General features: G+C 43.8%; 1 protein-coding gene across 4 annotated transcripts in view; it reads right to left on the reverse strand.

Annotated features, from left to right (window-relative positions):
- Positions 1–9714: 9714 nt before the first annotated feature.
- Positions 9715–26395, reverse strand: part of SRGAP2 (SLIT-ROBO Rho GTPase activating protein 2) — a 206936-nt gene continuing 190255 nt past the window's right edge. For all 4 annotated transcript variants that reach the window (XM_084611232.1, XM_084611230.1, XM_084611231.1 and 1 more), the window contains 4 exons: positions 21245–21425; positions 19634–19780; positions 15800–16127; positions 9715–12455 (listed from right to left, as the gene is read on the reverse strand). In XM_084611232.1, the coding sequence (XP_084467358.1) occupies positions 12072–12455; positions 15800–16127; positions 19634–19780; positions 21245–21425 (1040 nt within the window). In that variant the 3' untranslated portion in view covers positions 9715–12071. The remainder of the gene's footprint in view (positions 12456–15799; positions 16128–19633; positions 19781–21244; positions 21426–26395) is intronic.

Consider the following 26395-nt stretch of genomic DNA (forward strand, 5'->3'; position numbering starts at 1 on the left):
AGACTAATTGAAGATTCATAAAAATGAAAGGGATGTTCAATTCAATCAGCCTGTTGATTTATTGAAGAGGACTTTAGCAGCAAGGAGCCTGATTTCTTTAAAAGCCCAGGCTCCCTGCTGCCGAGATGGAGCTTGTGGGGGATGGAGTCTCCCCGGTCCCAGTGCCGCGCCTCTGTGCCTTGGAAAGCCAAGTACATCACAGGGGCTCTTCGACAGATGACAAGGGAGGATTTGCAGGGCACCACTTGCTCGCTTGGAAGCCTAGACCTTTTACAAATGGTTTCGGGCCCACTCCCACGGACTTCAATGGGGCACGATCAGGCCCTATGTTATATACAGCCATAACTACAGGCGCGGCTACCCGCACTGCCTAGAACAATCATTATTGGTATTCTCCTAGCACCATGAAGCTTCAAGGGAGATCCCGGTCCTGTTGCACGAGGTACTGTGCACGTGCAGGATCTCCATGTGTGTCAGCAATGTGGGTAGGGGGCACAGTTTTTAGCACCCACTTTACCCTGGAGTCAACGACAACAAAAAGATGCAAGGAAGGCAAAAGACAATTGCTCTCCATCATTGCCCGTGCTGTCAAATGCACAAAACCAAACTGCGGGAAAGAAACGACATCTGATGACGTGGGTTTTAGCCCACAAAAGCTTATGCCCAAATAAATTTGTTGGTCTATAAGGTGCCACAAGGACTTCTTGTTGTTTTGACGTTAGCAAAGAGACAGTAGTCGAGAGTCACCTTAGGGGCGACTTGTAATCATAGTAGGGGCAACATTTGCAAACGTAAGTGTGATTGTTAGGTGGCTGGTGTCCCGTGGCACAGAAATACAGGGTGCTAAGCAGAATCTTGGGAGGCAGAGACGGAAATGACTTGCCAGGGCACCTAGTACATTCTCCGGCGATCAGTGCAAGGCTGTTTCCTACAGTACATTCTCCATCTGAATTCCTTTTGGGGATGGAGTGTGTGGGGGTGTCCGTGGGGCTAGGCTATCACTGTACCCATAGCGCTGAGCAGCACTGGGGGAGAGACCATAACCTTGAAGAAAGGAAGACAGATGCCAGGAATCAGATGCTCCAGGGGTCCAAACAGCCCTACCGGTGGCCCTGCGGTGCTAGGTGCATTGGGACTGCCCTATTCCAGCCCTGCCCTTGAACACCCACGGCACTAGAGTTTGCGGGATGGGCCCCATAGGACAACACAGCTGTGCTACAGGCCGTTTGTCCGGGGAATTCTCCCCCCCATGCCCCAGCCTAGGAAGTTTTTCCAACCTGGGTGCACTGGCCCCGTCCCTCTCTAGCACTCCTTTCCTGCCAGGCTCCTCCTCGCTCCTGGAAGGTTCTCATTGTTTGCTGACGGGCAGCAGCAATAGACTCCTACCCACCCTGGAACTGGCTGGGCTACAATGGCCAGTGAGTAGGAGGGGTGGAGCCAACACTCCACCCATTCTCCAGCCACCTGCTCATGGGAGGAGCAGTAGCCAAACAAATAGGCCCACTTTCTCCTACACTGCTGGATCAAAATCCAAGTGGCTCCTGGAGAGGTATGGGGAAGGTTCCTACTCCCTTATGCGAGTGCACAGCCCAAGTCAGAGCCTAGCTTACTAAGAGCACATAGGCCTGCTTTGGTTCCTGGCCAGAGGCTTTATTGTAACAGAAAAAGCATGACAGAACCATGCAGGGAACGCAAACTGATCAGATGACATCCACCAGGGACTCTCTTGAATCAACAAAGAGACACACCATAAAAAATTCCTCAGTTAAGGTCTCTTACCAATTAGGTTAAACCAGGCAATAGACTCTTCCACCTTGCTGCAAAGCAGCCCTTGTACTTCTGAGACAAGCCCAGGGTTTCCAGCAATAGTAGAGAAAAGTTCTTACCTGTAGAAGAGGGAGCTTTGAGATACAAAGGAAGCAGGTGTCCCAGCATACAATTATTGCTTTACTCACTGGGGTGTCTAGTCTGGTTTATGCTGTTTCCATTTAGCATGCTGTGATTTAGATCACTAATCCACGAGAGAAAAATGCCCAGCTTCTTGACTTTCCTGCCCATACAGTGGCTGCGTTAGAGAGAAGTTGCATGGGATGACAACACCGATTAAGTAGATGTAGGGGGTCTTGCTGGGGTTCAGTGTCACCCTCCATGGCCCCAGTAGTTTCAGAGGGAGCCAGTTTCCCTCCTGATGAGAGTTCAGCACATGATTGCGTCCATGACTAGCTGCACCCAGCTGACTTCAAGCACAACACAAAATGGTTTGGTTCAACACCAAACACCCCTCAGTTCCCCACACCAAACCCTACTTTAAGTTACTATCTATCTGGACCCTAATCGAAGATGATGTTTATCCCATAATTACAAAAACCTGACGGGATTTCACCTTCCCCAACAAAATATTGAAAACATAAGAAACTCCAACTCACGATCCACACAGCCAAACCCTTTCCCCCAGTGGCAGTTTGAGCCCCTCCTCTCCATGAGACCACCAGCAAGATGAAGCATATTTTAATCAGCCCATTGCAGGAGAAGTTCATGCTTCATCCAATCCTGTTTGTCCCCAGACAGGTGTGTCTAATCTAAACTGGATGGAAGCAGAGAAAACATGCGAATGTTAGCAGCCTGGGTGTCCATTAACAAATAAAATTCTTCCCTGTGCTTGAGCTCAAGGCCAGCAGAGCTAGGAAACAGCCCCTGGAGGGAGACATGTTTGGAAAGACTTGTGATATCCAGGTTTGAAATTCACCAGCTTTTGGGAACCAAGAAATCTTGGAGGATCTGAATCAACCTTTTCCACAGTGGATTCACTGCAGTTTACTCTGCATGTTCTTCTGATTTAGGCACTCAGATTCCATGCTGATGGTTAACCTCCAAAAACCTGTTAGAAGAACCTTGTACTGTTCTCTAGGAGCAGATATCAGACCTCTCAACATGTGGTCCTATTCCCATAGTATTTGAATGCCCCCCAAACCTTAATTAAATGTAAAGTCAAAGCCCTGTGAGCTGTGGAAATAGGGATGGAGAGTTGAGGTACGGTCAGCTAGAATGACCTGCCCAAAGATCACACTGAATCCATTGTAGAGCTGGGAACTGAACCCAGAGCTTGCAATTCTAAGTCCGTCACCTTAACCACAAGAGCACTCTTCCTCTGTAGACTACCCTAAATGGGGCTCTGGTGAAACATTTGTCCTGAGAACCAAGAAGCTTCAGCACATTGGCTGACAATACATGAAAATACACTAGGACCCAACTTGGTGAGGTGCTGAGCACCTTTAGAGCCCAGTGGCCTGCAGGGGACCGGACTAGATGGCCTCTCGAGGTCCCTTCCAGTCCTACAATACTATCTTGCAAGATGAGGCCCTTGGTTTTGTTGGTTTTAGGCATGCCAAGGGCACTCAGCAGGGGGCGGAGCAATAGATTCTGGATAGGAAGTCAGTTTAGAACAGGGGTTCTCAAACTGGGGGTCGTGACCCGCTCAGGGGGTTATGAGGTGATTACGTGGGGGGGGGGGTTGCAAGCTGTCAGCCTTCATCCCCCAAAGCCCACTTCACCTCCAGCATTTATAATAGTGTTAAATATAAAAAAAATGTGGTTTTCATTTATTGGGGGTGGGGAACGTCACACTCAGTGGCTTGCTGTATGAAAGGGGTCACCAATACAAAAATTTGAGAATCACTGGTTTAGAAACAGGGAGGGCATGCCCAGAAGAGCCTACGGCAATATTCAGACTTTTTACTCTTATTTCAAATGGAATCCATTAAAAAAATAAAACCCACACAATAGGAGTGTGAATACCTACAGGGCTATAAACATCATTAAGTATATAGCAATACAATCAATCTTTCGGGGTCTTTTCAGTCATGCTTTATAACGAAACAACCCACTGGGGTGTATATAGCCCTGCATAAACTTGTCTTAAAAATAAATAGTTTTACATTACAAAGAACCCAGTTAGAAGAAAAGACAAAACACTCCCTTATGCTCCTTTTCCAGCCTCTCCCTGCTGTGAGTGTCCGGCTGGCCTTCTTGCCTCCTTCCAGGTATGTCAGTCAATAGGGGAAAAACACAGCCACAGGCAGAGCTTTTGAAAGCTGCCAGTGCTGGGCCAGGACACTGGACTATCACTACATACAGCAGACCTTTCGAGTGGGCCGGATCCAAAACCCAGTGAAGTCAATAGATTTCCTGGTGAAGTCAATGGAGTTGGCATCATGCTGCTACTGAAACGGATCAGAAAGCTCTGACTTGCTTCAGTGCAATTCAGTGACTTTCACTCTTTGCAGTCAAGCTTCCTCGTGCTTGCAGTGAAGTGTCACTCCACTGTGATTAGTTTCTACCATGTGGAACACCTTGGAATGCTGCAGTTGGGAGGGTGGGAAGAGAAGCTACCAACTCCTTGGGTGGGTCTATGGAGTTTGGGAAGGGGGCAGGAGGGGAACCTGGCTCCCAGTCTTAGCCACAGCTTCTCCCCTCACTGGGAGAGGAGCTAGCCCACTCTTGCAGCGAGAAGTGGAGCTGGTCTTTCTACAACTGTTCCCACTGGAACGACGACCTTCTAGAGGAACCCAACGCTGCTGGCACCTCCTGCACCTGCAGCTGATGAAAAGGGACTATGCTCCTAGATGGAAGGAAGGTTCTTTGCTTAGATCCTCTATAAGTATCACAACTCTCCTTGTAGGTCCAGATATTCAAATGCTCAGCACCCACACCAGCTCAATTCCCATTTAGGCAGCTAAACTAGGGAGAGATTTTTCTCAAGGGCTCAGCACACAGTGGCTCTGAGTGTCATACCTCCAAGCGATTTTTTAAGTCTGACAAAGCAACTGAAATGCACCCCACATACTCTGCCATCTTGAAACATCTGACCATTTATTCTTGGTGCCTAAATAGGAACCCAGATCTTTTGGCAATCTGGCCCATGGTGACATATTTCTTTTTAAATGGAGCCGTGGTGGAGTTCAAGGTCGTATTGATCAAGATCAAGAACAGGCTGCAACTATATAGGTCCATAATGTGAGTAACCGGACAGAAAACAGGAACTGGGAGGTGGCTCTTAACAGGACACAGACGTCTCTTGGAAATGTACAGAACTGCAAAGCTGAGCGCCTGTGGCACCTTGCCAGGAGCCTGAAGGTCATGCATTGTTTGCATATTCATTTGCACCTTTTTTTTTTTTAATCAAAATTACTCTGCCCTGAAATATCTGCCTCTACCTGACAGATGAAAAGGAACAGCTCATTGGCATTCACCAGCAATTTTAAGGAGAAATCATGGTTCCATTAAAATCCCTGAGACCAGAATCTGGTGGTTAATCACTTCCGCCCTATCACATGGGAAAAAGGCATCCACAGACTAAACCACTAGCTACTGCTGGTCTGCAATGCAAGAAACTGCTGCCCCGTACTGCACATATGAAAGCAGCAGGCCCTACGCACAAGCAGCATGGGAGATCTTACAAGCACAATAAAATGCCAGTATGAGGATTGCGATGCAGACAGCAGAAATAGCAGCACTGTATTCCTACCCTCCCTGTGCCCGCCCCCCCGCAGTAATGTCTCCCAAGCATTTGCTCTCCTGTCCGTTCCTGTCGAGTGATTACGCTGACAGCAATATCACTGCAGGCTTCTTGTGGCACGAAGCATAATCCAGTGATGTGCACACAGCATTCCCAACACTCCCAGAGACTTTCCTCTTCTAGACAGCCATCTGCCTCATGCAGAATAACTGCCACACACTTCAATTCCTTCCCAGTTGGCTGGACTAGGAACTGAATTACAGCTGAGGACTGATGCCTGCAGTCAGTGGCCTGCTGAGCAGACTTATTGCTGCCCACGTTTGAGACGTGGTTCACACGCAGCCTGCCAGTGGACTAGATAGCAGTGGATTCGGTAGCTCCTCAACACGTCGTGTTAAAGTGTAATTCAGACTCCACTCCAGAGAAGGACGTTCTCTACTAGTCCATACGTAGGGAGGGGGGATTGGACAAGAGCGTGCTTATCTTGTGAGCATCTTATAATGGGTGCGAGGAAGAAAAGACCATGGGCTGGATTTTCCGATGCTTCCGGCTGCATTTGTGAGGCAATGTGATCCAATGGACAGAGCACTGAACTGCGAATCAACAATTTTGGGTTCTGCAACCATTTCTGCTGATCACTTGGGGCAAGTCATTCCACCTGCCTGTGCTTTCATATTACCCAACTGCAAAAATGTGCACGGTGCTGCTTACTCACCCCGGTAGTAAGAGATCCGTGGATGGGAAGAATTCCTACTGAAGCTTTGTGAACTTTCCTCAGCTACTTAATTTCGCCAGTCTTCTCTTACACTGATTTTGAATCTAACGAAAACTCCAAATCTTCCACAAGTCAGTACAGCGCTCCTGGCTAGCCCCACCGCCCCACCCCACATGGTCTCATCCTTGCCAGCAGCCTCTCTCTCTCCAACTTATACTCACACCCATCATTTATAGTCTGTAGGTCAGCTTTTCCACCATACCCAAAACATTTATTTCTCCAAAACTACTGCTAATAACGACGGATACATTGTTTCCTCCAGTACGGCTTTACCAATTCCAACACATGTACTCCCCTAATACTGTACAAGACTGTACCAAAAGGGGAAGAAGATGTACCTCCATATTGTACATAATTGTATATACAAAGTACAATTTTACAGTTTTTTCAAAAGTAAATATGTACACCATATATATATTGGTGTAGAAGACATGAAACAATGGAAATTGCCTTAACAAGAACATTTCATCCCAACCCATTCAACAGCGGCTGTTAATAAAAAAACAAAGAACAATGCACTGTACAAACCCTAGCCCACCTTTGTGAGATTGAGATTTTTTTTTAAAAAGATTGCTGGATTGCAATCAAACTTTCTTACATACAGTAGAATCAAGACATCACTGATATTGTTCAAATTTGTAAGAGACAGTTTCATCCATTGCCCTATTTTGGCTACGTTTCTCATAGCTGGTCTTTTACAGAACCTGTTGCTTACAAGTATTGCTCCAGCAGTTTGGCATGTTCCGAGCCCAGTTCCAGGGAACTCAGTTTATGTACATTATAGCACTCTGCCTCTAGAGAAAGGCTGGTGAAGTTCACTTATTACAGAGCTGCTAAAATAAAGGGTCCATCTAATTTCCATTGCAAACTGCTGAATATTTACCCTGCACTGAGGCTTGGACTATCCAGTATTTGCACAGAAGGGACTCTTCCTCTTGTTAATCCATTTTTGGAAAACTGGAAATCCATTTGCCCTGAACAATGTTACTGGAGGTACAGCATGAGAAACTCCAAATTTTCCAGTTTTAAAAACAGTTGTTTTGGCTCCCGCTAGATCAACTGAAATCCAATCTTAGATCGAAGCTTTGGAAAAAATCCATTCATCTCCTTCTTGGTATTTGTATGGGAACAGGCGGAGGTGAATGTTTGAAAAGCAGCTACTGCACACCCAGTAATTTGTGCGTTTCACAGCAGACTGTTTATAATGGTTCCCTTGAGCCTTTGTGTGGGCACAAGAGGGTGGGTCAAGTATCATTTCCCAGTACAAGTGGTTGCACATAGAAAGAGATGATGTGGGAGAGAAAATACCTTGAGAGATGATCTGTCAGGCTGAAACCAAAGTGGAATTACACTCACCACCAAGAGCTTATTGCCTCCTCTTGCCCAGACGTAGGAAGCATTCAGCACAGAATGAGCTTTAACTCCTAACGTTTAAGAATTGTTTCCTTTTGTGAAGTCCTGTCTCTTTTACTGGTTCACTAAAGACACCCATGAATTACCTGTCTCCTGGTAACTAACGATACATACATGGGATGTCCAGCCAATACCAGATGATTTCACAGAAAGGATTTTTTTAAAAAAAAAACAACAAAACATTATGTTAAAACTAGTTTCCATTCTGAACGCTCCCCGCAGCCTGTTTCTGGGTTTTTATTTTCATTTTAGTTTCACAGTTTTCCTAGCTGGTGGCACATGGCCCAAGGAGGACATATGTGTGTTTTGGAACAAGTCCCTATGGTGTCAGGGTTCGATCCTACAAAGTGCTGAGTCCATAAGACCCCAATCCAACAAATCAACAAGCACATTCTCAACTTCAAAGAGACTATTCACATGCTTAAAGTTAAGCACATGCTTATTGGTTTCCTGGACTGGGGCCAGAGTGTTCATCATTTGCCGAGATCTATTGAACCAACTGTCTAAATAGATATTTACCCATCCCCAGCTACTTTATTAGAGCATTATACCCTCCTGGGGAAATAATCTACCTTAAAAAAGCCACAATATGTGTTTCACTAATTGACAGAGCCAGTTCAGTCGATCAGGTAGACACATATATACAGAATTTGTGACGTGTTTGCTCTAGGGAAGCATACTTCTGCTGAAAAATTCAAGCGAGCTCTCACACACCCACCCTTATGTCCCAAAGCCCACTCCATGTTCAATTAAGTGTTGAAGTTCTGACCAACACACACAAAAGAAACAGAGTGAAGACTAAAACTCCACCTTTAACCCATCTCTTTGTCCAATATTGCAGAGCTCTCCCTGATGTGGGGAATGTATCTTAGTGATAAAATTTACCCGATACCGAGGTATAACAAGATGTGGAGGCTCAAGGGATAGAATTTCCTGTCTGAACTCTCAAGTGTTATGATTTTGAGTTTGTCAGACTTTGTAATCTGAACACAGAAATGTGTAAGAGCACACTTACATTAAAAAAAGACCATATGAGGTATTCTTCATAGGAAGCCCGAAGACTCTCTACTTTTAAACAGGCATCAAAATATATTCAGAAGAATTCTTGCACTGTCACAGTGTACTGTAATTATCTAATGGTTTTCTTTGCAATCAAACATCCAGTACAGATAAAGTGAACATTTTTTGGTCATGTCTCATTGTTTTGACACAGACTAATTTTATAGAGCTCATATTACCAGAGAGAGGCAGAAATTTAGCAATCATTAAAGCACATTGCTTAACACCCAACTGGGGATGGGAAAAATACCAGGTTGGTGCTGCGGAGACTACTGACCCATCACCTGAAACAGTGTTTTATTTTTAAAAGTTTTGCTTTGGATTATTCTAATCCATCATTTGATAAGTGACAGATTTATGTTCTTACAGAGTATTACCAAGCAGACATACATTATTCCAGTTATCAACGCTTCTTTTCTTTAAAGGGATATACCATTAATCTGACACACACACGTAACTGCATCTCTCTGAAGATCTAATATTTCTTCTGTGAAATAACACAGAAACCTCCCCACCCAACACACAGTGTCCTGTTTCTCCTCGCCATGTTGATCTCTTCAGTAGGATGCCCAGTGGACATGTTCCAGGCACGGTCTTTTCCAGTTTTCCCTCTCTCAACAAATGGTAGTCACACTTTGTGGCAGACTCCTCCTGCCCCACAGAGTTCATAGCATGAAGCAGAAAAACCACTTGTGACTTGTTTATGTGTTTCATGCTGGTTAGATAGGCCCAGACAACATGGAAGAGAAAAGATGCCCTTCAGACTGCCATGTTGCTAGGTGTACGTTTTCAGTGTAAGTCACGGTGCATACTGAAATTCCAGTTGATTTGCACAGGATATTGTTGATCATTATAAGTTCTTATTCCTCTTGTCAGTAGGATCTTCCCAGTGTTGTGGTCGTGAGAGATTGGCATAGTAATTCCATACGCAGACAATGGCTGTTCGAGTAACCTGAAGTTTTTTTGTTTTTTTTTTAAACCTTATTTCCACTCATTTTGTGAGCCTTGAAGACATGAGATCTTGTCCTAAGATGCCTTGTATGGCTGGATGTCATCCCTTGCTAACATGAATGCAACGCATAAAATAAACTAAAAAAATAAGGCATTGCAAAGAGTGAGTGAAAGTGAATTTACCAAGAGATCCTGTTCTGTTCATTCCCTGCGTAGTGACATGCATTCCCTTTGGCCGGTCATGATCCCCCCAAAATAAAATATTTGCCACAAAGCTTTGTCTGAGTGAAAAATAAATCACTAGCTGCTTTTTAAAATTATTAGTTTCCAAAAAGAGACTGAGATTCGTTGGTGTTAGGAGTCCACCTGAACCTGAGAGCAAATGAGCTGGTCACAGAGTTGGGTTTCATTCCCTTTGATATGGACAGGTTAAGATCTGACAGAAGTAACACACACAGTGCAGTGTTTCCAAAAAGATAAGGGTTGTTAAATGTTAATTAAGGAAATAAACAATTAAAATGGTCCCAACAAATCTTTTTCAGGGGTTTCTTTCTCCTGTAGTCCATGAACTTCTCATGTCTCCATAATTTAGGTCACAGAGAAAATCAGTCCTTTTTACACAAGCACTCATACAAAAAATTCTTCTCTTTCAAAGAGATTGAAAAACAGGGTCTATCCAAGTAACCTCCTTTAAAAGGAATGAGAAGTGGATGTTTAAGGCCAACTCGTTCTTAGAGATACAACATAGCTTGTTTTTATTACAATGCTCGTTAAAAATCACAATCTGCATTAAACCACAAAGTTCAGGTGTGATTCAGGCCCACAAAAATCAAAGGACACTCAACTAGAGTGGGGAGAGTCACCTTCCTTATGTCGTTCTTGCTTGAGTAACTACGAGAACAGAAACGGTAGGACTAGTCAGACTCCAGCAATATTTGGGCATGATGGGCGAGGTAAGGATGGAAAGTCAGTTGCAAGATCCCTTGGTCTGGTGGGGCTGTGAGACCCATGACCTTAACATAGCATGTGCCTTTATCCCCCCCCCCTTTTTTTTAATTCATTAAATATATGCTAGCATTCCGGAAAATATATTGCCATGAAAGTACAGAAGAGTCCATATAGCCTGCTAGCAGCTGAAGCAGTCACAGTCTGTCACACACATATATACTAAGAAGTCACTAATTTGTCAGCAGAATCGCTTGGAGACATGATGATTTATCGTAGAAATATGTATTCAAGCAATTTATGAGCTGGACAGTGTACTGCCAATCACCCATAGAGCATGTTCCCACCACTCTCCTTATGCCAAGGTCCTCCACAATAGTTCATAGTCATGAGAGCCATAGAACGAAGTGTTTACTAATCAAAAACAGGGCCAAGCTGCGAAGACTTTCACAATCCAGCTTTAGGGATGTTCAGAACTGGGGTTTCGGTTTCAGCCCATCTCAACTTATGATCAGGTTAGGAAATGCCACTCTTGTGAGAGCACAGCAGCTGGTTTTCAGAAAGTAACTCGTTTTTACATTCCACCTTCCAAGTTCCCACTGAACAGCACACAGTGCATTATAGTCCAACGCCCTGAAAGTTTCATTTTAAAAGAACAAACCTGCTTTTAAATACGGGAGCACCAAAACAATTGCACGGTGGCCATACTCAGCAATTATATTTTTTTCCCTCCTAAAACTCAGAAATAGATTTGCTTTATTTAAATCTGCACCAACACACATCACAGAACTCATGTTCCAGAGCTGAGTATTTGTCATGACAACTTTCAGTCAAGGGGAGAGTCTGACATGGCTAAGAGCTAAGACTGCTGAAAGAGAAAGGATGTAATGGAAATCGAGACAGACCCTTCACAGCAGTGGCACCAGCTGGAAATGTAATAATGCACAAGAATCAGGCATGTCCAAGCTCCACATAACTAGTGGTACCAAAACATGCAGTAGACTAAAATCTATTGGATTGTTTCCCTGTAGTAATTGAATATATATAAGTCATTACACCAGTATCCAAAACATGGCACCACTGAGTGCTTCTCTCAGTGGCCAAACACGAACAAGGCATCAACTATAAACTGAGAATCAATTCATCAGTCCTTTGTGTTGGCCTCACCACTTTCACAGTGACCTGATGTTCTATTTTCTGTCTGTATTTCATAAGCAAGGTACACTGATGTGGTGTGCATGTGGCGAGGCTTAACTACCCACATCTTCGCTCCCAGGGAGCATTCCTGGCAGTCACAACTTACAAACTAACCTTCAGCAGAAGTCTGAAACTAGTTAAATAGGAATTTTCACGTCTTTAATATAGTCCCCTCATTTGAAACAACAGAATTATATCCACAGTGGGGCTTCTCGTTCAGACAGTACAGGACTTGTCAGTAGGCTGTTGAGATGCGGAAGCAGCAACACCGGGGCTCGTGGCATTTGTTTTGGGGAAAACTGCAGGCTTCGGCCTCGTGGCTGGAGGTTTAACCTGGGCGGCCATTTTGACGGACTTCCCCGGCCTGAAGGCGCATGGGATATCACCAGCAGAGCTGGCGCTCCGCTGGAATGCGGGTTCGGAGTCCTTAAGAATCTGAGTATGCAGAGGGCTGGAAGGTTCTGAGGTGGGTGCCACAACAGGGGAGGTTTTCAAAGGCTCCAGGGTGTCGAGGACAACATCTGGTGTGTGCTTTACGCTGCTTTGCCTTTCCAACTCCCGCAGTTCATTCAGAGCAGTGTTCATGGTAGCTTCTATGTCCTGCAAAGATTTAAAAAAGACTGAAATGATCGCAGGGGCTAGATACACATTAACAAGCACACAGTTCTGTAGGAGTCAATTGCAGAGACAGTTCATTTTTCTTCAGCTCCAGGCGTCAGCAAATCAGCAGCAGCTAAGGGTTAATAGACTTTAATTACCATAAAGCAAAACCAGTGTTAGACTGTACATGCTAGGACTATTGACTGTGTATTTAGCTGCATGTATAGAAAACAGTTAGTGATATAACATTAACCAGCAGTAGGGAAACTAATCAAGTAATTTTTTTCAAGGCTAGTTTTATGCTTTATTATTCCTGAATTCTCTTATGTTTTCACCAGGCCATCGAAGACACACACAAAATCCCTCCTAGGCTGAACTACAGAGAAAAAAACCTGCAGTTTCAATTGATATGGATCTATTCTTGTCTTTCTTTTTTTTGATAAACAGAAGGATAATCCTCCAATGGTACTGTGGAGAGTAACTCCTTGAAAGGATGAAATCATGCCTTTCACTGCTTCCTACATCTTTTAAGGGTGATAGCATCCTACGATGCTGGAATTTGCATGGGTTACCTATCCATCTCATTGGATCTGCACATATGCAAGGGCTAGTAACCCCCATGAAGACATTGCACTGGACCTGTAAATCATATTGAGCTTTTAAAATCCATAAAAGATATTGGAAACATTTGTAAAATACAAGTTGTCAGCATTTCTCTTCCAGCTTACATAATAGTGTAGGTAGTAACCAGGAGGTATAGAGAAATTTGTGAGACTGATAAGTCAGTGGGTTTTAGTCTCAGCTATATTGAGACCTACAAGTTTGCTAAGACCTCAGCTATGGGTTGGAGTCCATTGAGTCTGTCCATGACAGAATTCATGGGAGTGTAGAATGGTTTAGCTTTTCCAGAACTCAGTTTAGCTACAACTTTTTAGCTTCCTTGGTAGCTTTTTTAGGTGCAGGGGGAGGTAGATCAGTCAAGGAGTGGTAGAGAGAACCAGAGACGGTGGCTTGACACCTCCAACCATATACCAAGACCAAACAGGTTTTAAGCAACACACAACTATGAAAGATATGTAAAAATGTAAGATTATTATTAGTGTCTGAACTGACATGATGTGGCATGAAAGGGAGCACTCACTTAATGCAGCCAATTTTTAAAAACTTTTGTTTCCACTAGAGAATTATGAATTACTGGACTTGATATTGTGGCAAGAAGAGACTGAAGAGAAAAAAAGTGACAGTTTAATTGAAAGACAAAGATTGATTTGTGTCAACCAAACCTCACAAGAAAAAAAATGTCAAGACAATGAGATCTGTACATTACCATCTCACAGAACAGAGCAGGCCGAAGAACTACAAGGACAAAATATAGCCCTCTCACCGCCCCGCCCCCCCCAAAAAACAAAAAAAACAAAAACCAGAGGATGTAATAGATATTCACTTGGATTCTGGGCAAAAGGCCCATGTTTACATTACAATAATCCAATATCAAGTATAAAATATCTACCACCACTGATTTGCCTGTAAAAAGGTGTTTTATTCATTTTCACCTACCCACGTCTTTTGGGGTGCTTTTGAAATCATGTCACTTTTTGTTCCAGAAGACTGTAGAAACTGGCCTTCTTGTGTATCTCAGAGTTGACTTTGTAACCTGAAAGCCAAGTGTTCCTTAGCTTTAGTTCGATCCACCGCACACTGAAAACAGCTGGCAAGGGCAAGCATGTGTAGACATATCGACAGTTTGGAATAAGGGGCAAGGGGAGATCCTCCAGGGAGTAGGAGGAAGTCAGCTAGAGCCTGTAATACCTACCCATTTATCTGCATTGCTCTCACTCCTTGCTATCTAGGTTCTACTTCAAGCATCTGGGTGTTTTAGATTTGCTCTGTGATGTGTTCTGGCACTGGTCAGTTCTGGACAGTGCAAGCTGAGATTTCATTGTGAATTTCTGATTATTTTTTCTATTGATATAGGTCATTACTGTCCCAAAGATGCAAGAGATGGAGAGATTTTGTGCATAGAGATGAGGATTTTATGAGAAAAGTGCTCATGTCAAAGGTAAGATGGAGGGAGATACAAAATAGTAGGGGGGTTTAAAGATGAACTAATAACAAAGCCCCTTTTCCCTCTATGCTGAGCAGAAAAACAGAACAGGGGAGATTTCCCTCTCCTTGTCATGTATGCTGACTTGGTCTCAAATGCAGAACACCATCTCTGCAGGGTTAAGGAACAGCTGTGTATACACTGGTTAGACACCCGACCACATTCCTTAAACACCTGTCTAAAGAAATCAAAACGTCAAGACTATTTTATTTGAAGGTGGCTTTTTACCACACATTGAAACCTACAAGTACCAGAATACAGCACTATGAAAATAGAAGAATGGGGCAAGTCTGCTTTTATTTTGATTACACTACTACATATGCCTCTAACATCTAACCACAGTCCAACAAGCTTGTTCAACTGGTGAAAGGGTTTAAAATTGACACTGAATACCCTGCTTTTCTCATGCCCTGGAATTTGGTTTCTTTAATATTTTGCTGACAGCTTTGGAATCAGAGTACAACTTTTGGTGATGGACATACCCAAACCTTTGAAACTGTAGAATAATAAATGTGCAGAAGTTTCTATTTAGTAAAGGATTCATCCATTTATCTTTACTCATGTGAGCAGTCTCATGGACTTACCCGACATACGTTTATAGGATTAGATTCTAGACACGTAGAGGGTTAATATTTCATTAATCCAATGCAAAGGATACAAGCTGTAAAACTAAGCCACAATTCGAATTTGAAACATTTGATTGTAACAGGCAGCCAAAGAGACGGGTATCACAAATTCTTGCTTCCTTGCCCCACCAATTATAAATAAATATACCAATAAATATCCTACAACCCGTGTCTCAGCTGCAGAGACAGTAAGAAAAGCTGCAACACAAATAGATGATGGCTCAAAAATGCAGAAAGCCAAACTCTGAATTGTGCATATCTGCGACCTCCCCACTTCTTTGTACTGCCCACACGAGCCCAGTGCATCTGTTGTGCAGTAACCGCTATGAGAAATTTAGGGAAATAACTAGGTGGGTGGATACACACATTGCTTAGCAGAGGAGTGAGTGACAAGCACAGGGAATTCAGCATCTGTCTATGAACCCGTGAAGTGCTTACAAGTGCCAAGGGTTGGAACACACAATCCTCTCCCCAAGCCTGAAGGATAGAGGCACCACACTAAGGAGTGGTTTACTCAGGAGAAGTTGGGTAAGGTTTAAAATCATGACATGCTTCCCTTACAAATACAAAAGAGAAACTTCACTGAACCCTTTATGCCAAGCAATCCCCTTTACCTGCGCAATGACCTCAGGATCCATGGGCCGATGGTTATTGAAACTCTTTGACCTGCCTGCAGTCACAGTTTTACGGATCTGTGGGCTGTCTATCCTGTTCTTCAGAGATGAGTGCCGGCTGATAGAATTGAGGCTGCCATGGCCGCTGATGGAGCATTTATCTGGTACCTCCTTGGGGAGACTCTGGCTCATAATGGGCTGAGATGAGGGTCTAGAACTAGCTGTGGCTCCTGGGGAGGCTGGTTCCACCAGTGAACTAGCCAGTCCGTGGCTGTCGCTTTGACGGAACGCTCTTCTGATGCTGCCTGACTCTGGTCTCTTTCGTTGCCTTCCAACACAGAAGCAAAACAAGTCAGTACAAGCAGGTGTCGGGGACAGGCCATACCTCAATATAGATGTCCTGAGACAACACAGAGGACAATGGAAAGAGATCTAAAGGTGGCCTGGCTGTCACTATCACTCACACTAATCACTACTACAACACTTGTCATTAAAACAAAAGTGTGACTCAAATCCAACCCTTGGGGACATTTTGGTAGATAATGTTTGTGTTTTTGTGTGTTTACATATACATTGTTAGATGTTAACAATGTAATCAAACAGTTCCCGTCTATGCCGTATTCTGTTAATTCAGAGATCAGAAGGACCTCCAAACATTTAAATGAACTGTAAACATAGTGATATCACTGGATTCGTCTCCCTTTGAAATGTACAGCAAATCACCTACAAATGGTGGAAAAACAGGCAGTTGCTTTATGTTAATTCATGTAGCTAACTACCCATGATGATTAGGAAACAGATCTACTTCAAAGTCTTCATGATTGCCTATTGTTCGCCTAAGGACTCCGACCTGTCAAGGCAAGGCCTGGAACTGTATAAAAACCCCTTGGGTCCTGGTCCTTTTTATCTCAGATCTGCTTGATGCTTCATGCAGGGGAAGCCTAAATCCTAAGGCTGAGATCCCCAGACCTGCCTGGATCACCCTGAATATGAACATTGGACTATAACCTATGGACTATTTCTGAAAGAATTCTTTGCAACTACAAAGCTCATCATCTCTACTATGTATCTGATCTCAGAAACTGTACTCATGTCTGTATGCGTACTGACCTTTTAACCAATACTCACTCTCTTCTTTTTAAATAAATTTTAGTGTAGTTAATAAGGATTGGCTGTAAGCGTGTATTTGGGTAAGATCTGGAATATTCATTAACCCGCGAGGTAATGTGTCCGATCCTTTGGGATTAGTAGAACTTTTTCATATGATGAATAAAATTTTCAGTAATCCTCTCCATATTTGACTTGGGTGTCTGGGTGGAGGCCTAAGGCTGGGTTACTTTAAGGGGACTGTTGTTGGCTTCTGGGTAACCGGTGAGGTATTACAGAAGCTGTTTTGTGCTGGTCTGGTAAATCTAATTATTGGAATATCCGTTAGCCTTGGGGATTGTCTGCCCCATCCTTTGCAGTTCACCCTAACTGAAGTAACTCCAGTGGGGCTCCTGCTCACACATGGTTATGAAACAAAGATTTTGCACTTTTAACTAAAATAATTCTGTGTCATCAGCTCATTTGGCTGTCTGTTTTCATGATATTAGAACAGCAGAGCTAGTATTTTTGGCTGAGCTGCCGGGTAGAAAGTCTAATCCAACTCTGGGCCAGAGGCAAGACGACATTTACACCAAGTATAGCTGGTGACCTTTCAGTGTGCTAAGCTAATAATAGTCATTTCCTGTTTCTAGTAAATGTATCTTCTCTATACTGAACAAGACCATGGTGGCTTAATTATATAGTGCTCCAGGTGTGTAGGGTGCTGCGAAATAGGTTAACTGGTAAAAACAACTATCCCCACCCAGTAGCATGCAGTCTGAAAGAATAACTCCAAGCAAATGATGTATGGTCCTCGTAGCAGGAGTATGTGATGCAAGAGAGAGGAACCTTTAAAAGAGGATCAACTTATATATAGCACAGGCCCTGTGAGTAACTGCTAGAAATTTCTAGTTCCAGCTGGATTTTGGCATCAGAAAAATAAATTCAGTGGGTGGCACAACCGCAACAGGGAAACCATCTGATCTATTTTGTCCAGATCTGCACAGATCAGAATATTCATTTCTAAAGAAAGCACAATGCGAGTATTACGCTGCTAAATATCACACCTTCCCTGGTAAAAGGAAAACATGAACTCAATCTAACCAAGCCCTAGGAGCTCTCCTCTTTGGTGCAGCGTTCATGACAGATGGTGAGCCTCCAGAACGATCTGCTCATTATACAAATCCTTCCATAACTGGTACTGTTCTGTAGTTTAATGGCTCACTGAACATATAAAAATGTCAGCCCCTAAGCTGGTGCACAGTGATATAGCTTCAATGATATCAAGAGCGCTGGATTAACTCACATTAGTTGAGGATCTGGCCCATTATTTAATACCAACAGTGGCAAACTTAAAATTATTATTTTCTATCTTTGCCCTAGAGTCCCTGTTAGGCTAATTAAAGGTTAATATTTTCATTCAGTTCTAAAATGTTACAATCATCAGTACTAGTAGCTTTAAGGCACAGATTTATTGCAGAGAAAGACAGTTCGGTAACACAGCATGCTATTTTATAATAATGGGAGAATCTGAAAGATTTGGGGGAGAACTTTGCCTTAAAAATAAATAAATATAAAAACAGAGACACTTCATCTCATTCCAGTTTCATTTTTCAGATTTTCATCAACGCAGCCTCAGGCTACTCATCATTTTTCATTGAACAGGCAAAATTGGAAGTGAGGACAGCTGTTATTTCAGTAGCACTGTACATACATAGTAACTTCCTTTGGGTAAAAAGTGCGAGATAAATGAGATCATTATGGATGGCACGGAGGCGGTTGAACAGAGGATCTCTCTTTCATTTGTGCTTTGTAGCACCCAAAACTGTGCTCAATGTCTTACAAGGTACATTTTTCAAAAAAGACACGATCCCTCTCCTAAGGAGCAAATAATCTAAAATTTAAAGAAGTACCACCAAATGATAAGAACAGACAATGGGGTTGGAATAGGAGAAAGGGGGTTACAAAACAAGTCAGGTGATGACGACTAAGATCTTCTGGGTAGGATGGGGCCATCCTCCTACTATGGAGAACAGTTCCCGTCTGGAGCCTTTCTGGTCTAACACTTCACTTCTTGGCTCCTTTTCCTGTTTACACGGTATTGGAAGTGCCCCTAATTCTTCATTTCTTTTATTCGAAGGCATAGGTTCATACGTCTTGAAGCTCTAATGCTTTTTCTCTCTTCAAACTTCTCTTGACAGAGTCTTTCCATTGTATCCTCAGTCTTCCATGTCCTTTCCCTGCCATGCTTCCTTTGCGGAGTCATTCTTCTCCTGTTTTCATCTCATGTGCGCTCTCCAGCCTGTTTATCTTTTTCCTAATTTCCTCCATGCATTATCTGTCTACCCTCTGCGTGCCTACTGATCTTCTCAGTATATTATTTTCTACTACCTTCATACTCTAGCATAAACAAATAATCAACAGCAATGCAAGAATATCATCTTTGTGGCTCTGCTACATACACAAACATTTAAACAACTATTTTTTGTACGTACTATTGGATCTCAGATTTTCATCTTTTTAGGGCAGGGGATGATGTGGAATTGAGGTGGGGGAATAGGTGACCGTGGGCCAAGCTAGAGAAAGAGGGAGCTAGAAAGTGAGTGGTGGGGTACGGATAGGTCTAGGGAGGAGGAAACAGAGGAAGTAGTACCACTTATTCCTACGCCTCTCACAAGACAGAAATGTCCTACAATGCTCAGCACCAAAATTTCTGTACCAAGTAGAAAAACGCAAGATTGCTCTTACTTGTTGATGTTTGCAAGATAAATATCAGCGACGTGACCCCCACTTGGACAATTGGCACCGGCTCTGGCTGTCACTTTTTCTTCTGGTGGCTCAGAATTGATTTCTATTTCAGACTTGGGGCTGGATCTTTCAGAGGAACCATCCTCACTAAGGAGGAGGAGGAGGGGAAGAAAACCACAAACAAAAACACAACCTTCAGTTTTCAGAAGGTTCTATTGTGCCCCCTCCACCCCCTCTTTATCATCACGACATTGTGAGGGAAAAGTTTTGTTTCAAATTATGAAGTCTATTTTTGTGCCTGTCTTTGAGAGCCCAGCTGTGCATTGGGATTCCTTAGGCAGGCAATTACTACTTTTAGAGGACAAAGATGCTGAACCTACAAGCTCAGCGCAGGTGGAACCCAGCACATACATTGAGCCCCAGTGACTTCAATGGCATTGCTCCTGCATGGAGCAGCTTGTGGGATCAGGACTACATAATCCCAATACACTGCAGGCCTGAGCATCACAATGTAGATCACTGAGTTTGAAAATTTTTTCCTTGCTCAAATAAAATTTAACTGTACCCAAATCTTCCAGGCATTCAGCAACCCACCCTGGATCACTGTGGAGGTAATGTAAGTGTAGCCAATGATTTTAGTTTATTATCCCTTTATTGTGTGATGTTATGATCACTCAGTATGTTATATTACATATATCACTGTATGTTAGAGTTAATTTGTAGGATTATAAAAGTGTAAGATTGATCAGTGTTTAGAGGAACCAAGTATACCAAGTATTAGACATGAGTATGACAAGCTGAAACGCAAGAACCTGTAGGCTGAGGCCTGCAAGACTTTAGCTTAGCTATTTTAGGCCTTGGAGACAAGAGATGATGACATAAGCGACCGGAAAATAATCCAATCCACTAAGATTATCGGAAAAGAGGTACCAAGTGGTAATATGGTGTAAAATTACCCAGAAGATTAATATTAGATAATAAAAATACTGTGAAGGCCTGTCTCCAACATGTGTCTTAACCACAGGATACAGGTTGTGCGCCAATGCTAATGAGAACAAAGGGAACTTACACAGCCTACAGAAAATTGGGGTCCCTTAAGTATCCATGGGACACAAACCAATAATAGAAAAGAGGGTTGACTCTTATGGACATGCACAGAATGTAGGTATTGACAAAAATCACATTATAAAAAGGTGGTGCCCAGAACGGGAAAATTGAGCTCCCTAGGGGAGACTCCAGGAGGAGCCATCCCTCTACTGATAATCAAGCCATGAGAGACCCATCAGACACTAACCCTGTTGTTAAAGATGTGAGTATGACTATATTTGTAACTTGTGCATAGGTCTGTATAGAATTTCTACGTGCTTGAGTAATCATAACTTTAATTGTAACTTTAATAACACTTGTAAAATCGACTAAACCTTGTACTTGTGAATGTCTGTGTGGTCACTACCCTTGGTCTTTATGTGTTCCTAGAGACTAACTCACAAACAAGTAGCAGAGATGACTTTCACTCTGTTAAGCTTGAAACTGTAGACACCAGAGCCAAACCCACGGCGGTGTAATACCGCATTACAGAATTCATGTTAAATAAAATAAAAGGCTACATACGTGTCTTGAACAACAATGTACTGATGAGGGATAAGGCCGTCGATGCCATTGTGCCGTCCCTCCCACCAATCATCTGAGGCTCGCTGATACAGGAGGAGAGAAGCCCCTTTTTTAAAGGACAGCTCTCGCGCAGTTCGGCCAATGTAGTCAAACTTTGCTATTGCTTCTATTGGCTCACACTCTAGGAGAGAGAAAGGAAAAGACTATTTAATGAACACTCAGCGTTGGACAAAGAGTCATGAGTTCAAATCCCTCCCTAAAATCTTTCAGTGATGGACATCAGCTACAGAGCAACAATTATGGGACATGACCAATGTTCCCTCTAATTTTTGACAGGCTGTGTGCGCAAAAAATTTCTTTCGTGCAAATTTTTGTTCTTCTGTGCAAATGTGTGTGTGTGCGGGTGTTTTGCCGTGTGCGCAGGGTTTAGGATGTGTGCGTGTGCGCACACGCGCACAGCTTAGAGGCAACAGTGGACATGACCATGTCACCTGGGGTAAAGCATCACCTCACAACAACAGAGAAGGTAGGGCACAAGCATTCAGATTTTGGCATCCATCTCTTTAAGGCTACGTCTACAGTGGTGTGTAGACAGACCTCGCACACCTCCCTAGCCTGGATATAAATAGCACCGTAGATGGGAAGGCACTGCTTAAGCTCAGAGCAGACATCCCAGAATCTCAGCGTACGTACCCCTACATGGCTCTCTGCATGCTTGAGCAGTGCCTTCCCCATCTACATGGCTATTCTTAATCAAAAAGAAAAGGAGTACTTGTGGCACCTTAGAGACTAACCAATTTATTTGAGCATGAGCTTTTGTGAGCTACAGCTTTCTTTTTGCGAATACAGACTAACACGGCTGTTACTCTGAAACCTATTCTTAATCAGTGTACTGTCCCTGCTGCCTCTCCGGGCTGCCTCTCCCCACCAGAGCCTTTCACGTGGTATGTAGCTACACATACGCTACATACAACCGCCAGAGTGGACAGTGCCAACCGGTCAGGCGTTCTTGGATTGAGTTTATCACATCCACATTTTCTACCCTGAAATGTCTCACTGCATCAAAGAAAAACATGACCAGAAAAGAAAAATCCACAACTCAATTCTAAGATCACTAAAAACAAGAAGCTCTTGGGGCCAAAAGCAATCTAGAATAAATTTCCCCAATGGCAGCTCAAGAACCCTTCTGTGCTGGCAAGCAGGAGTTTTCATAAGCATTTAGGGAATAAAGACTTCTGGATTCAAGCTGCTTCAGAAGTAAGGCCTCTACTCAGAAGAATATTTCTGCTGCCTTGTGCGGCTTGCAGGGATCAGAAGACTACAGATCCTGGCACTGTGGGAGGCTGATCTGTTCAGAGCAACAGCTGGCCTGTCATGAAAGCTAATAAAAATATTAAATGCCTCCATGTTATAATGAGCTCACAAAAAGGCACTCCGCTCCAGAGCCTCACACACCACTGGATTCATCATGCACATTGTTTATCAAGCACAACCCAGGGCCCTCGGAGCTGTACAATACATGGAACAAGACAGCGCTTGCTTGGGGAGCTTACAATCTAAAATAGGCAGTCTCATAACACACAGTGACCAGATAGCAACCTGTGGCACTTATACTATGGAGGGGAGGACAGTATAGGTGTCCAGAAAGTCAGCTTGATCCAACTCAAATTGTCTGGATCATTTTAAGATTTACAGTTCTGCCCTTGGCAAATTCTCTTTTGCAGCCAGGATACAAATTACAACTCTAGGCTGGAATCAGGTAACAGAGGGAGCTTGGCTCCCTAATGATCTACAACTTACAAGCATCTTTCAAGGAGCTGGGGGCCAGCTGCCTCATGATGGCAGTTTTGGCTTCTTTTTAAAGCACTACACTTCAGAGATCACATAACTCTTTTCCTGATCCTTCCAGAGCAACAGACCCTGTTCCTGGCGCAAGCCAAGGAAAGACGTGCCATTATTTTGTCTTTAGCCTGCCATTGAGATTAGGGGAGTCTTCTTCATGGCTGCCTTTGGCAGTGCAGTGGCCAGCCAGAGGACCAAAAAACCCCCCAAACAAATTTCAAGAAGTAAGCCCTTTAAGTTATTCCTTGGGGAAAGCATGTGCACAGGAATTAGGCCATCGAGGGCTTCCCTGAGCAGGGTCAGCAGTGGCCTGGACATGATTCTCTGAGCAGCATAAATCCTGCAAGGTGAACAGGGGCTGTAGTACCATTGTCTGATCAGTCAACAGCAGAACAAAATTATTACCCACGCTAGAACTGTGATTAGTGTCTGTGGCTGCAGAGCATGGACAGACCGAGGGCTAAGACCAAGCTGCCACAACATTTGCAGGATTTAGCCTTGAATAATGGATTTTCCGAATACAAAAACAGACGGCAGCGCTTCTACTAAATTATACACTTCAGACAGGTCTACGGACAGCCACAAAGGGTTCCAGTCATCCGACCACACCAGCCTGCAAGGTGTTTGCATCAGTGAAAAATAGCTCACTTGTTTTCAGCTTGGAAAACTTTTTTTTCCCCCAGTCCAGATTCCCTTGAGCATGTGGTTATCTGCTTCTGGCCCCCTTCCTTCCTCTTGCTTATTTGGTTCTTGGAACCAGTTCATTCATACCATTTAAAAACGTACGGTTCATATTTTTTACATTTTGTTACAAGCAAAGGGACCAGATTTTGTGTGTAAAAATTTCATCTTTGTTTCGTTAACAATTGTTTATTATTCCAAATGAGCAGTGCACTCTGATTTCTTACATTTCCGATTTGCCTTTTAGGACTCTGGATTGTAGCCAGACAAGTGATTTTAGACTCAGATTTCCAGAACTGCTGCCCTACTGGGCTCAAGCTCCAAGGAAAGAACTGGGAATAAAGACCAAATGACTAAGCCAAACACAACTACCACTCCTAGTCTCAAAGTCTGTGCCAGAGAGCAGCAGTTCACTGTCTCTCCACCAATTCATGACTTTGTGAACATGGAAATGCACTTGCACCCTCACCGTATCAATGACCTGCATGTGCCAGTCCCAGCCACCAAGTGTCTGATCACTCTTCCATCGCAATGAACGATAACAGAATGGCAGCTCCAGAAACCACAGCCTTGTTCTTAGATGCTGATTCCCTCCAACTCTCTGCACTATGATCCTGCTTCTGACCTTAGAGACCAGTGGTGAAGTATTTTCCAGGCTCACATGTTTTTCACTAGGCATCTACTAAACAGACCAGACCCCCATGGTACGAGTAGCATGCTGAAGCCAGCTAGGTGGTTGTGTGTTGCGAGTGGCTAGTTGAATGAGTGATGGATAAACTTCGTCACCTCACATCCAGAAACTGACTCAACCACCAACCGAAGCGTGAAAGGACTTAGTTTGCAAACCCAGCCTACACTACTAAGCATGCCTCAGATGACAGCCCCCTTGGTTGGGATTGCTTCTCAGCACCACTCCCAGAGCCAAGAAGCTGAGCTCTTTCATCCAAATCAAGTGGCTCTTCAATCTCTTCTCTCAGAGACTGATGGCCAAATTCAGAGAGGGTCTGAGCCCCACTAACCTTCGCTTGTCTTGTCTCAGGTATTAACCCTGAAGGCACTATTTTGTGCGAAGCAGAGCAGGCCCATGCAGGTGGCTACACAGAGATCCTGCTCTGCCAGCACCCCTCACCTGGTGCATCTCTGGCCACCCTCTGCTTGCTGGCTTGCCAAGACACCTCTCAAGAGCCTATCTTGGGGGTTTAACTCACCTCCCCGCTGCTACCAAAAGGCACCTTTATTTCCCTCCCAGCTAACAAAACCCTCCTGACCCCTCAGCAGTGACAAAGGCACAGTTCTCCTCCCTTCCAGGCGCCAAACTCCATATACTCGATACAGGTTGTGGGAAGCTGTTCCACGTCAACACTGATCTCACCTTGCATGATGCTTCTCAAGACCAAGCCCCAGTGGCTTTGGGATGGAGCCCAGCTCTAGCCCACAACCCATCTCAAATCACCTTGCCCTTTTGCTACACAAACCATTCAACAATAGCATTCAAAAACCAGCCAAGAACATTCACCTATCAGAGCGTACGCAAATAGAATGAGTCCTGGGTAAACAGGCCTCAGAGTCTGCCTTTCATTCGAGTGATGTCATTCCTTACTGGGTAGGTGAACAAAGGGAAAGGCTTTCCCAAGCTTTCCAAAGGGATTATGACTTTCCAGAGGAACAAGATATTTAAAGGGGACACGAGAGGCACATCATTTTACACCCATATTCTCTGTAATACCCCCAACAAGATGGATTAAAAATCTCTACTGTGTTTTTTCCCTGTTGAAGAACTAGTTTTCCTCCTTGACTGCCACATTTCTAACAGAGATGGCAGACAACATGGCACATCAGTCTTTACTTCCTTGTTAGTGTGCCAGCAACAGTAAGCCAATATGGAAGTGTCCAAGCTATGGGATAGGTTAGCCAGTTAACCACTGGTGCAGAGACAGCAGGGGGAGCGCAGGAGAAGGAGCCAATGCTTCTGAGTAGGCTGCTAAAGAACAACTCAAGACGACATGCAATCAAATTGAAAAAAAAAATCACATTTTCATCTGAAGATGGTGCAGCTCCTCTAGTCACAAGCACTTCTCTAGGACAATAACAACTGGCAGGCATTATAACACAATGCATTTCTGTTTCTATTTGGTCAGTTGACTTTGGGCATTGATCACCATTCTGAGTCAGTTTTGCTGCTTCGGGCTGGCAGTTACACTTTGTTATGCACTGGTACTGACTACATACAAGGAGTTCATGTGCATGGTTTTCCCCAAGCCCTAAAAGAGAGCATTTTCGCCAACAGCGGTGAGAGACTGGAATCGATGAGTTTGGGGCTGTACTGGCTCTTCCTCCCGGGACTCTGCACAAGGTTGGGGAGCATCAGGAGATGGCTGGAAAGGTCAAGCAGAGGCTACTTAGTGGTGTGAGGCTCGGATCCCCTCATAGTTACTCAGGCCAAGAGAAGGGCAGTGGAGGAGATCCCCTACAGAAACCAAGAATCAGCAGGGATTCCCTGTCCCTGAGACTGGCTTGCAGGGAGAACGTAGGAGAGGTTTTTTCTTGCTTGTTTTTAAAAAAGCAATTGGAACTTACGAACATGCGGCTGCCTGCCAAGGCCACTGAAAGGGAAGAAGCTTGGCAGAC

The sequence above is a fragment of the Lepidochelys olivacea genome (assembly GCF_965140295.1).
Source record: "Lepidochelys olivacea isolate rLepOli2 genome assembly, chromosome: 21".
Lineage (NCBI taxonomy): Eukaryota > Metazoa > Chordata > Testudines > Cheloniidae > Lepidochelys > Lepidochelys olivacea.